Here is a 13,781-nt window from a genome sequence, read left to right as displayed (position 1 = left end):
GTGCCCTCCCTTTTACCCTTTGTCAAACCACCTTCAGGTGGTCTGATTCCTACCTCCCAGTGTATTTGCTCCTTCCTCTGCCGGGGATCCCATCCCTACCCCTCAACCCCTGCCATCCCATGTCCAGCTCAGATATCACCTGTTCACGCAGGTGCCGTGTCCCCCCCCTCTTCCACCCACCCTGGCTCGCTGTGTCACGTGATCCTGTCTCATTCCTTTTGCATAACACACTTACTGCCTGAAATTATCTTGTTTCCTTATTTATTTACTTGTTTATTTTCTGGCTCTCCTTAGCGTATATCATGAGAGGGCAGGGGTCTTACCTGTCTTGGGGCTGAGTCCCTAGTTCCTAGGCTAGTGCCTGGGATGAAGTGGGTACCTCGTCCGTATTTGTTGAATGAATGAGTGACAGGTGGCAGGTCATGTCAGAAGAAAACCCCATACAACAGTGTGTTCCATTGCTGCTACCACCGCCTTTCAGAGGTGGGGAGAGCTCTGGATCCTGCTTTGAGGATATTCCTAAATGTTGGAATATGTGTTTACGTGTTTGTTTACCAGCAAGATACTCTGATTTCAGAGCCTTAGAAAGTGTACGTTAGAGCCAAGGACTCTTCCAGAGCATTGAACAACATGGCTAGAAATCCTTTCACCTCCACCTGTGTGTGTGGACAGCGTGAACATAAATCCCATAGAAGGAAGCCATCCCGTTCATTAGGAGATTTGGGCCTACATAACACGTGCCACACATGCTGTCAGGTTCTTCCTACATAACTCCGTTAGCGTATTTAATGTAGGTGCGCCTGCCATCGAAGAGAGTGGAATTTTTCAGATTTGTATAGTATAGTATACAACAGTATATACTGATATAGTATATTACACAAGTCGTGTGTAGTATAGTATACACACGGCTGTGTTTGGGCTGGTGGCCTAGAGATTAGATTTCTTTTTGATACAAAAGAGCCACAGCTGGTACGTGAGAGAACTATGTTGTCTGGCCTCCCGGAAACAGTTTTTCCCGTTGTGGGCAGTACATATCCGGCTGTAGCGCCCTCTCCAGGTCACTGTTCCTCTGGGGTCAGGCCAGGGACTGCTCAGTCGGGGCTGGCTCTAGGCCAGCTGTGAGCCCCGGGACCCTCATGGGCTTCCTGCCAGGGCCGCATCACTCTGAGGGAGCCCCCTGAGCTCACGTCCAGCCCAGTTGGAAAAGGCTTCTCCATCTCGAGATAAACGTTTGTCAGCTTATTTTAACTTTCCTGTGTTGTAAACCTGAAGAAGTCACACTTGTCCTGCCTCTTGAGTGGTTTGGAGGGCGTTCAGCGGGAACTTAGGGAACAGATACAGTAGCATCCTTCTGCAGAATCTGTGCTCTCACTTCGCTGTTGGCGAGAGGCTGCCTTTTTACTTCAGATTCCCCTGGCTTTGGGTTTTGCTAAGAATGTGCGTTTACGAAATGTTGCCTCAGGATAGATGCGTAGCTTCTCCCAGCCAAGGAGCGCGAGGGAACAGTGAGAAGAAAGGCCGTGGCCGGAGGAGCCCCGCCGTGAGCGCCCCGGGCCCAGCCCAGCCCCTGCCTGGCCACAGCACTCGCTGGATGACGGAGGGCGAGAGCAGGGGGGTCTCAGGAGCCACGAAGAGAGTTCCGTGGTCCTTCCACCTCCGAGTGGGGTGGATGCTGTTCTCCCACGGTGACCCTGTGTGCGTGTCCCTGCAGATCCAGATGTACCAGCTCTCGAGGCTGCTCCACGACTACCACCGAGACCTGTACAATCACCTGGAGGAGCACGAGATCGGCCCCAGCCTCTACGCCGCGCCCTGGTTCCTCACAGTGTTTGCCTCGCAGTTCCCCCTGGGGTTCGTAGCCAGAGTCTTTGGTGAGTGTGTGTGAGTCTGTTCGCCACGACCCGCGTCCTCGAGTTAGAGGGGAACCGTGTGTCGTCGCTCCGTGGTGGTTCTTCTCATTTTTATGCCTGGGTCTTCTACAGGAAACAGGGTGGTATTTGTCATTCTCAGTTTAGTGAGGATCAGGCTTCGGGAGTTTCAGGACCTGCTCAACTTCTGATGATCAGTGCCTCGCCTCGATGCCTTCTTGTGGGCTTAGATCCGATTCCCTCCCCCCAGGCTCCCCCTGGAGCAGACTTGCTGCAGGCTGGGCCGAGGAGCCTGGCGCAGGGCCCAGAGATGTTTCTCCCGAGCTGTCTTCCTCGACCTCCGTGGCCCGGGCCTTGCTCTCTGAGCTCCCTAAGACTTCTCCCCCGGGAGTCCTGGGCCACTGCTCTTTCTAGGTCTCGCCTGCATCTTCTCCTCTCGCTCCGCTTCCCCTACCCGTGGCTCTTCGCTTCCTCTGCCGGCGTGCTCTCGAAGGCACCTCTGTGTCGCCGACCCACGGTCCGTCCTCACGCGCCCCCCGCGTCATCTTCCCACGGCTGTGCCCCCGTAACTGAGGGTGGGTCACATTTCAAACCATCTCCCGTTTACTTGATTTACTTTTCGAGAAGATTGTCTCTGTCAGAGTTTTAAATGAATATTCACGTGCAAAGTCTCAAAACTGCCTTGTCAATTAGACTTCAATTTAAAAAACTAAAAATTAAAAAAGTGTAAAAGGCTGCCTTGACCTGGCAGGGATAGGAGCCGAGTGACACGCTGTGAGCAGTCAGCTCTTGTACAGTGTGCTTCCCCTGCTTCGGGATGAAGTAATAATTCTGACAATTCAGCTTCTTTTTATCTTTTTACTGTGGAGGAAGAGGTTATTAAAAAATTGATTGTCATCACATACCAAGTGGTTTTAAAGTACCATTTATGTTGAGTCACTTGATAGCTTAAAAACCTGTATTCTTACACTTTTTTAGATTCGTTTTTAGAATTAGAGACCATCTTAAAGGGATTGTTCACAAAAGAGAGAGTCACTTTAGGCAGCTTTGGGCAGACCACTTGTATATCTAGATTCTAGAAATCCTAAAATTTGCTTTTTTTAAAAAAAATAAATTTATTTATTCTAGGCTGCATTGGGTCTTTGCTGCTGTGCGCGGGCTTTCTCTAGTTGTGGTGAGCGGGGGTTACTCTTTGTTGTGGTGCGCGGGCTTCTCACTGCGGTGGCTTCTCTTGTTGCGGAGCACAGGCTCTAGGCGCGTGGGCTTCAGTAGTTGTGGCACGCGGGCTCTAGAGCGCAGGCTCAGCAGTTGTGGCGCACGGGCTTAGTTGCTCTGTGGCATGTGGGATCTTCCCGGACCAGGGCCCGAACCCATGTCCCCTGCATCAGCAGGTGGATTCTCAACCACTACGCCACCTAGGAAGCCCACCTAAAATTTGCTTTTTAAGTGGGCAGTGAGTCATCTTCTCTCCTCCTCTTCCCCCCACACCAAGGTACTAGATTTTTATTATCATTTACTTCTGTCCACAAGAACTTTTAAGGAATTTACCATTTGGCTTTACTAGGAGAATCTAGGTTCTTAAAATATTCACTACTCTCCCCATCTTTGCATAGCTACCTCCCCAAATTGATTTTTTTTTTTTTTTTTTTTTGCGATACGCGGGCCTCTCACTGTTGTGGCCTCTCCCGTTGCGGAGCACAGGCTCCAGACGCGCAGACTCAGCGGCCATGGCTCATGGGCCCAGCCGCTCTGCGGCGTGTGGGATCTTCCCGGACCGGGTCACGAACCCACATCCCCTGCATCGGCAGGCGGACTCTCAACCACTGCGCCACCAGGGAAGCCCCCCAAATTGATTTTTATTTTCCGTCCCTAAAAAAAAAAAATAAGCACTGAAAATAATTGATACTAAACACCCTTTCCCTGGTTAAACAAATCATTAGTGAGATTTCATGAAGGTTTTATGCCATAATTTTTTTTAAAAAGTCCTCAAAATTACCTGCTTAGTTTACCAAAAAAGAGTCACAGAAACTACAAGATGTTTAGCTGTAGGCTTCAGTCTTTCTTGCCAAACATTTCTGTGTTTCTTACTTTTCTTACGCTGGAAATGAAAAGAAAATCATTAGTCTGCTTCACTTTTTCTCCTGATTCTTTACTGTGTTTTTTTCGAAAGGGTAATGGAGAGCAGTGAAGATTGAAGGGGGGAGGAGGGAGTGTTATTAGATGGTTTGAAAACAGTTCAAGCATTGAATTACACTGTTTGCGAAGAAAACTCTACAGAGGGGGCTGAGCAGGAAGGGCCGAAGGGTCAGCGCCGAGTGTCACTGCCCCGGCCGCAGGCACGGAAGCTGCTGCTGCCCAGAGTTCTGGGCTCTAGGGCCGTAAAGCTCTGGGGGAAGAGCTCTTTCCTCACTGCAGAAGTGGGTAAGAGGCATTAACAGCAATCAGACAGACAAAATCTGCTTTGGAAATGACAGCGCTTGTGTTGCTCATCCTCGTGACGTCATAAGTAAAGCTGAAGCCAGTAAAAGCAGGGTCTTCTTCTCGATATTATGTAGTCAGAGGTGGGTCTTGGAGTTTCTTGTACATTATGCATAACGATGCCCGTCTCTGTGAGTCCTGGAGCCCACAGACCCCCGCTGCACTGAGTGGGTTCGTGTCTAGCTGGCTAAGGGCTCAGGGCTCCTGAGATTATAGGCAGGAAGTGGGGACTCAAGACAGCACTGTGTTGTGAGGTCATTCCATCTATCAGTAGTTAAAAGTGAACCATTTTATTGGTAAGGTGCATAGAAAAGATAGGATTTTTTAAAAACCATTTCTGTATTTAGCATCGGTGACTTAGCTCCGCATTGGTGGGTAGCTTCGTTTTAAATCCCCAAAGCCTGCCATTCATACATATACTGTAGGCTTTTTTGGCCTGGGGTCCATTTCATTATAGGCCCTTAGGCCTGGATCAAACCTAAAAACAGGTGGACTTTTGTTAACTATTCACTATTTTATATGTAAGTAACGCAGTCAGCATAGCTCATATATAGATTAATAGCTTACCTCGAACTAAGTATACGCTACTTGGAGGGACAGCTGCCAGTGATGCCCGTGCCTCGACCTTTACATGGTAATTAACCACCCTCTTCTGGATGTCAGGTGTCACATAATGTAAAATCGCCGCCTCCTGTATTTTTCCGGTCTGGGTGTAGAGGGGTCCTGGGAGAGATGCTTGTTCTGTTCACCTCCTGATGTCTGCCTTTGGGGGAAGAAAGTCTGAAAAATAGAACCTGCCTTGCTCCTGCTGGAGGTGGTGGCTGTGCTGTTATTAGGCTCCTGACGTTTTCTATAGGATGTGCTGCCAAGTAGATGAGAGAGGAGGTGGAATCTAAAGATCAGGGTTTGGCCAAACACAGAAGCCACCTGTAATGTAGGGAGGGGTTCTGAGAGGCTTCAGGACTAAACTAGCCTGGGGAAACAAGACTGTTTGGGTGGCCAGGGAAAAGGGCTCTTCCGGGTAACGCGATACAGCGGTAATGAAGTGAGTCTTTGCGCAGTCTGCCCTGTCATCTTACCGCAAGGCTGTCAGCATCCTTGATCTCTCTCCTGCCTGTTCCTGGTGAAATGTGGGGATATCACAGCTGGAGGACCGCAGCCTCCCAGAGAAAGTTCAGGAGAGGGCTGGCCCGCGACAGAGACAAATGTAGCTGGAAAAGGGATGTAGGATAAGTTCACCTCCTGGCCGTGTGCTTTGCCTTGGTCATTTCCCCCCATAGGAAAAGGGGGCACTTCTAATGTCGTGGGGAGTTTCAGGTAGAGTTCCCATACATGCTACCATGATAGCAGGGTTGCCGAAGTGTCTTCAAAGCAAAGTAGTTATTTGTGGCGTTCTCAGCAAACAGTTTGCAAAGTGGTGGAGCCAGCTGAATTTAAGGTCCCTCTACTGCCTGCCTGATGAGCCCCTCTGCCTGTTTCTAGGTGGGCTTAAAAAGGGAGAGAGGGAAAGTCGGCCACAGCGTTGTGAGCTGGGCTCCTGCCGCGCTGCTGAAAGACTTAGCAGCTCACTTCCTTGTGCAGTGATTTTCAAATGAGGGAAATCAACTCACTTTTCCAAGGAGACTATTGTTTAAAAAAATTTTTTTAAATTCTAGTATGTAAATGTATAGGGATTGGGAAATGGGCAAAAATGACAGTAATTGGGTTGGGGCAGTGGGTTTATAGGTAACCTTTTTCTTTAGTATTATTTAAAAATTACTTAATTTTTAAAACTTGCAGAGGGAGAAAAAGGTGTGCTAATTGTCTCTGAGGGATACAGATGCTGCCCCTAAGTGTAGTCAGATAAATGTAGGAGCCCCTTCTTCTCAGCAAAGCTTTGAGGGGTCCTTCCTTCAATCCTTCAGACACATTCCTCAATCATGTCCCGAAAGGCAGTCCTTATTTGAAGCCTCCTTAGTCTAACAGAAGCTTCTGGGGCTGAGCTCTCCCAGCCTCACTCGTGCAGACCACTGGCCGGCTTGGGCTTGTCGTCAGAAGGATGGGCACCTGGGGCGGGCCTCCAGGAGTGCTGGTGAGTCAGGCATCTTGCCGCTGGCAGCATGCACAGGGGCGTCTGCTGCTGGGAATCAGCATGGTCTTGTCAGTGGCTCTTAAAAGGTGGCTTTTCTCCATCTAAAGTTAACTAGCCCTTCCTTGCAAGGCTCAGACCCATAACCGGGGTCTCACCGGCATCATCTCCCAACCAAGGAATACGCTGACCTACTCAGGAACGAGGAAGAGAAGGCCTTCTGTGCCCTTGGTGTGTGCTCGCTGGTAAAGGTAGAATGGCCTGGCCCCATGACCAGGGCTCCTGCCTTACCTACCCTTGTGGGCTCCTGTACGCGCTGTGTGCTTTCACACCTCTGCATTTCCACCTTCTTTTTTCTTCTGCGCAGAGTATTACTCCCCGACTTCTTGACTGGGGAGTTTCTGTTGGTTCTTTAAGGCTGGGTTCGGCAGCCACCTTTCCTTGGGGCATTTTCTTCCCTTTTGTATTCTGTTTTGTTTTGGTTTTAAGATAACCAAAAAAGAGTTAAAGAAAAAAACCACCTCTCCAGATTTCCCTTTGTTTTCTTCCTACAGTTTGGAAAAGTTCAGAATCACAGGAAGCACTCTACTAGTCAGTAGATTTGTTATAAAAACCAAGATCCTAAAGGAAGAAAACTTGGAAGACCGTTGTTAATCTTAAGACTCCTGATGTGGATTGTGTATTTGATTGTGCTCATAAAAGTTCCCCAGTTGTTATTTATTTTAGCTGGCTTAGATGTGGGACTATATCTAAATTTAAGGTACTTGCCCCAGAGACTGAAGATTCTGAGCTATATAGCACGTCATTGGTCTGGTAGTGCAGTCCACTCCCCAGGATCCCTGCAAAGAATGCCTTGACATTGATTCTGATAGATGCCATTCAGCTATAAATGTTCATATATTGAAAGGAAGTCTTACTGTCTAAACCAAAGAAACTTCAAATTTACTTTGTTTTTGGAAATGTCATTTCTGTTTAAAAATATGTCTTAGTTATAGCGCAATCTTATTTTATTTTATTAAAAAAAATTTTTTTTTTTTGCCTGCGTTGGGTCTTCATTGCTGCGCAAGGGCTTTTCTCTAGTTGCGGAGAGTGGGGGCTACTCTTCGTTGCGGTGCGCGGGCTTCTCACTGCGGTGCCTTCTCCTGTTGCGGAGCACGGGCTCTAGGCGCGCGGGCTTCAGTAGTTGTGGCTCGTGGGCTCTAGAGCGCAGGCTCAGTAGCTGTGGCGCACGGGCTTAGTTGCTCTGTGGCATGTGGGATCTTCCCGGACCAGGGCTCGAACCCGTGTCGCCTGCATTGACAGGCGGATTCTTAACCACTGCGCCACCAGGGAAGCTCCTGTAGCGCAATGTTAGATCTTTATGTTTTCTGTAGTGGTGAATTGCATGGGTAGACTGCATATTTTTTAAATCAGACATTTCACAGGACTATTCTTCCATAGCACTGCCTCGATACATGTACTCCTCCCCCTAAGAAGTTCAGATTTCAAAGATGTGATCTGTTCTCCAGTTTATCTTACCAGCCCCTACAGCCAGACTTGAGGAGGCAGCATCTGTCCTTTTCAGTTGCGTGGAGCTGCCCTGAACCAGGAGCAGTGTGAAGTTGAGGGAGCAGTGTGGCCCTGGGCTCTCTGGGAGCGGCTGCCTGCAGGGCTGCACCCAGCCGGGCGCCAGGTCTGCTCACGTGATGGTCTCGCAGCATCTCTGGGGCTGACCCAGCCAGCCGGTGCTTGGGTGTCTCCCTTATGCCATCCACAAACCACCCTGGGACACGTCCAGCCTGCGCTCAGTGGCTTGTTTCTTAACGGCTTTCACTTCTCATCCCCCTAAACCACCCAGAGAGGCACAGGCTGGGAATTCTCCCTCTCACCTGCTTCTGTCCTCCTTGACTTGATGGAAAGTACAGCTTCTTTGTCCCTTCCATTCTCCTGCAGCACCCCCAGAAAAAAAAAGAGAATATTGACAGTTGCCTCTAATTAGATTTATGCTCCCATCTTTTAAAATTACATTTCTTCTTACATTATTATTCCAGTTGTTAGGTAACTTTCCCCAATTTAGTCACCCAACATTTAGTTATTAGGGCTGTGCTTGAGCCCCAGGACGTTGGAGTCTCTTTCTGAATGGCTTCAACTCTGGGGAAGGTGGAGCCAGGGCTGGGCTGGGCTGGGCTGGGCTGGGCTGGGCTGGGGCCCCACTTGCCCTCCCTCTCCCTGTGCACCGTAGGTGTAGGGATTGTTAACATTCGCCAACCATTCTAAGGGAAAAAATGGCAAGAACTAGAAAATAACCCTGATAGAGTTCTTTGAATTCTTCAGAGGGAAAAAATTTTTTATTCCATTATTATGCTAAAATTCAGTATACTTATTAAGTGTTTAATGATGTACTTTTGCAATGGTGCAGGCTTTTTACAGTTTTTAGAGATCTTTTAATTCAACCCCTTATTTCAAAGCAGAGGAAACAGGGGCGTTTTCTTCACTTATAGCAGCAGAGATTAGGATAGAGTGTTTATACACATCTTTGTTTTACTCATAAAAATATATGTTTTAGTAATAACTCCTTTGAAATCCAGAGGATTCCTGAAAAAATAGACTAATGAAAAGTTTTCTTTTTCACAGTTTCAACTTTTGAGGTATGTTTGAATTTAATATATTTTTGGAGTGAAAAACAGATTTATCTGAACCTGTGACAAAATTTTAGCAGTAGTTTAGTATATATAATATATGTATATTTACATATATATTTACATATTTACTTATTATTTGCTATATTGTCTTGACAGCCCCGTCTGAAATACCAGGATCTTATAATTTGGAGTTGCACTTCCCACAGTCCTGCTCTTCGATGTGTGTGAAGGGGAATGGAGTGCCATTTCATCAGAATCTGGTCCGGCTTAACTTTCTGCTTTTCTGTGTTTTCCCAGATATGATCTTTCTTCAGGGATCAGAGGTCATATTTAAAGTGGCTTTAAGTCTGTTGGGAAGCCATAAGCCCTTGATTCTGCAACATGAAAACCTAGAAACTATAGTTGACTTTATAAAAAGCACGCTACCCAACCTGGGCTTGGTGCAGATGGAAAAGACCATCAGTCAGGTATGGTTCAGTCTGGACCTTCCAAATGTTCCAGCGATTCTGGATATGCAGAAGCTGAATTTCCTTTTTTTTTTTTTTTTTTTTTTTTTTTGTTGAGGAGGAGCAGTTTCCTACCGCTTTGTGTCCTGAGCAGCAGTGCTCCGCTCGTGGGAGGCACATCTCGAATCCCTGTTCCATGATCAGACGTGTGTCTGCGCGCGCGTTTGCTGAGAGTGTGTAGGTGTGATAACCAGCACAAACTGTCGGTAGTTTCTTACAATTAAAAGGCGTTTGTCCTTCTGAAATACATACATTTTTATTCAACGTAGGCTTTTGTAAAATGAGTGCTTTGATTTTTGTGCTGAAATGGCATTAATTGGAATTTTCTAAAAATTTAACTTGTTGATATGAAGTTGTGATAAAGAGTGTATATTCTATAACTTTGTTCTGGAGAGCGTGTGTGTGTGTGTTTTATAGAGTTCAGTCCCACATTCATCTGTGGTTCTAGTCCCTCTGATTTCTGTATGCAGCAGAACTGCATTGCATGTATGCATGTATCACTCTCTGAAATGTTAGGGGTTGAGGGTGAGGTGATCCTGGAATTGCAGCTCGACCAGTTGTTAATGGCCTGGCTTAGGAGTGGGAGCAGATTTTGACTGTGTATCAGGAAGAATTTTCCAGTAATGATTGCTGACCATGCAGGACTCAGCTGCCTGACAGGGGGTGAGGTCACCCTTGGAAGTGTCCGGAGGCTGGATGGCGAGTGCTCCAGAAGGTGCCCAGTGCAGAGATCCCACAGACTCAGCAGTCGGGGCCTCTCATTAGCCTAGAACTTACCTCACCTGCAAATGTAATGAAAACATAGAGCAATTGGGTAAAAGCAAATAGTGAAATAAAGCCGTGATTATTTTTTTTGCGGTACGCGGGCCTCTCACTGTTGTGGCCTCTCCCGTTGCGGAGCACAGGCTCCGGACGCGCAGGCTCAGTGGCCATGGCTCACGGGCCCAGCCGCTCCGCGGCATGTGGGATCTTCCCGGACCGGGGCACGAATCCGTGTCCCCTGCATCGGCAGGCGGACTCTCAACCACTGTGCCACCAGGGAAGCCCAAAGCCGTGTTTTAAAAAATCCTTCTTCTGAGGGTTTCTGATAGTCTGAGAGTGGTGGGTTGCACGCAGTTGCAGCAGTTTGTGGTTCATTTGCTGCCCCTCCTTAGGTGCTGAGCCCAGAAAAGGAGGCAAGTCTGGGCTGGAAGAGGGAGACGGTTTCGTCTGGGTGCCACTTCGGGTCTGTGCACATTTCATTTGCCTACGTGAAGGAGCAGCTCTTTTCGTCTCTGCACTTTCTTCTTCAGTTAATTGAGAGGCTTTTACTTCCCTGGCGCCTTCCTCTCAGTGTGAATAGCTCTGGCTTGTTGATGCCCTGCTTTTTGCCAGGTTCTTTGTGACTCTGCATATGCACACATGGTTTCATTCAGTCATGACTGAATTCCTGAGAGGACAAGTGGTTTTAACCCACGAGCAACCTAGGGTTCAAAGTGGTTGATTAGCTGGCCCACAGTCATGCTGCCGAGAAGTGGAAAAGTAGGGTTTCAGACTCAGGCCCTCTCACTTCAAAGCTTTCGCAGCTACTCAGCTCCACCAAGTGCCTGCGGGTGTCATTTAATCAGAGATTTTCTGGACTCTACCTGTGTATTAAGACTGAATTCTCCACCCTTTGATTCTTTACTTTCTGACATTTCCATGCATTTCCTCCCTTTTAGAGCTTTCATTGCACATACCTATGTTTTTTGGCTGCAGGGGAGAATGCAAGAGCCTTGGTTCCCTAAAGCCAAGTCTGTGCCAGTGAGTGCCCTGACCTGCTGCCTGGGGCCTGGCTAAAAGGCAGGCAGCCTCACCCATGTGGTTACCTTCTGGATATGGAGCCCCAGAAAAAAAAAACCCATTTTCCTCCCTTCGTCTGTAAAGGATACCTACTGAGGGTGTGAAGGTGCTCTTTAATGTTGGGAGAATAGAAATGGACACAGTGTGGAGAGAGGACAGTTGTGTGTGTGCCTCAGTTGTTTGAGGCATCCGTTTTGAACTTGGCGTGCTTTATTCCATTGGCTCCTTAACAACTCTGGGGCCCGGAGGGAGTAAACGCCCAGCACCCTGTACGAGGTGGCAGAGCCAAGAGTGTAACGTGCTCTGGGGCACCAGAGCCCATCCTGTGTAGAAAAGGAGCGTGTAACCAGTAACTGCAAGAGTGGTGGGAGCTCCAGTGGTGCTGTGCAGGGGCTGCAGGAGCGGGCTGTGCAGGGAGTGAGCAGTGAGTGGGGAGTGGGGACCGGGGAGCTGAGGGAGTTGAGTTCAGCTGGGCCTTTTCTGCAGAGGGCCAGGGAGGAAGTGTTTCAGGCTTTGTGGACCGTAAAGTCACGTGAGGTCAGCTCAGCCTCTGCAGCATGAAGGCCACCAGAGCCAGTATTTGTCAGAATGAAGCGGCTGTGTTGCAGTAAAGCTTTATTTGCAAAGCATGTGGCGGGACAGCCTTGGTCCACGGGCTGTAGTCAGCTAACCCCCCATTATAGTACATGCAAAGGCACGGGAGCGAGAGAGACGTTCTAGGTGCCGGTTCAGCTTTCCCCGGGGTGGGGGGGTGGAGGCGCGGGGACTGGAAGTAGGGACACAGCACCTGCATCTGAGATCCAGGTTTTCAGCCTGCCACAGGTCTCACTGGGAAACAAGACTCAAGGCCCGGCAGCTCTCCGCCCTCCTTGCCTCCAACGTGTTCCATCTGGAACTTGACCTCTGCAGGCTGTCAAGCTTTCTGCCTGCTCGCTGCCCCCTCCCATCCCCTCCCTGCAGAGGGTGCTCTAGTCTCAAGTTCTACTCAGAGCGGGGAGGCCTGAGGGGCAGCGTGATTTCTCTGCAGCCTTGGAGAGCCCACAGGGTGGAAGTGACATTGCGTTCTTTGCGTGCTGCTGTCCTGTGTGTGGAAGGATGGAGCTGGGCTGGATCTCTGTGATAGCCAGGCTCCATTTCATTAAATACCGTCTCCGTGGAAGCCTCAGCTCGAGCCGCTGGGACACAGTCTGCATCCAGGATGGGGAGAGTCCCCAAGGACAGGGCCCTGGAGCTCCCACCCAGCGCAGCCAGGCTGGGAGCCGCCACCGAGGGGCAGGCCCAGAGTTGACAGAGTCCAGGGCGTGGAGACAAGGGTCTCTGAGGCTCTGTGGCAGCTCCTCAGCGTGACTTAACTGTCAGTTGAACGTGAGCCATAAAAATCGCCTCACAAGAAGGGGGAAGCCCTGGGAATAAACAGAAAGGAAGAGGAGGGAGGTCAGGGGTGTCATCTCATCACAGCAAGTGCCGTGTGCCTGTGCAGCCTCAGGTCAGTGTAAGGAAGAGAGCAGGTGAAGGGGGGCTTTGGAGGACGGGGCAAATAGCCTATTTTCAGCGTCCTTTGGGCCCTGCTCCAAGTGCGGTCCCAGACCAGCACCATCACATAGGAACTTATGCAGAATCTGGGCCCCCCACTCCAGACCCGCTGAGTCAGAATCTGCATTTCAGCAAGATGCCCAGGAGATACGTGCGCGCGCACACACACACACACACACACACGCACACCCGCGTGCACACACACACACACGAGCACGTTGGAAAGCTCTGCTGTGAGCGACTTCATTGTAAGCACACCAGACAAGTCTGTGTTCTAGTTGAGCTTGTAGGAGAGAAACCAGAATCTTAACAACGTTCCTTTGTTCAAAAGATGCTCTTCAGAACCACAGTGGTGAGACTGCCCCTTCTGCCTTGGGAGGAGCCCTTACTGCTTGAGCAGCTTGCACTATTGAAAATTAGTTTTTTAAAAGGCCAGTCAGTGCCGTACCAAGAGGGTGGGGTACGGCAGGGAGGAGTGCTTTACTACTGACATTGTTTAGAATTGCTTGCATGTGGTGATAATAAAAAGCAGACCAACTTTTAGTTGGGTTTATTTTTGTTTTTAAATTCACCACAGACACTGCACCCCCTTATTTTTGATACCCAGGCAGAGGCTCCCCTATCCAGCTCTTGGTATGCCACTGAGACCACCAGGCTGGGGGGACGGGTCTGGGGGTGGGGAGGGCGGAAAGTATGTGACTAGTTCTGCAGCCATCAGGGTTGATGGCTTCATTACAGAGTGTCCACAGACAGCAAAGAGAAACACTAAGTCTCCAAGAGCAGGCGCGCCAAGAACAGAAACGAACTCTCTAAAGGAGGAGACTCGTCTAGCAAGCAGATATCTGGGAAAATATTTAGCTTCGTGCATAATTTAAATTTAAATAAC

General features: G+C 49.0%; 1 protein-coding gene across 9 annotated transcripts in view; it reads left to right on the top strand.

Annotated features, from left to right (window-relative positions):
- Positions 1 to 13,781, top strand: part of TBC1D1 (TBC1 domain family member 1) — a 288,411-nt gene that overhangs the window by 202,155 nt on the left and 72,475 nt on the right. For all 9 annotated transcript variants that reach the window (XM_029236067.1, XM_029236069.1, XM_029236070.1 and 6 more), the window contains 2 exons: positions 1,712 to 1,871; positions 9,333 to 9,502. In XM_029236067.1, the coding sequence (XP_029091900.1) occupies positions 1,712 to 1,871; positions 9,333 to 9,502 (330 nt within the window). The remainder of the gene's footprint in view (positions 1 to 1,711; positions 1,872 to 9,332; positions 9,503 to 13,781) is intronic.

This window comes from Monodon monoceros, unplaced genomic scaffold (genome assembly GCF_005190385.1).
Source record: "Monodon monoceros isolate NGI ecotype Baffin Bay Population unplaced genomic scaffold, NGI_Narwhal_1 Super_Scaffold_20, whole genome shotgun sequence".
Lineage (NCBI taxonomy): Eukaryota > Metazoa > Chordata > Mammalia > Artiodactyla > Monodontidae > Monodon > Monodon monoceros.
Note: the sequence above shows the minus strand (reverse complement) of the source record. Positions and strands in the feature narration are given on the sequence as shown.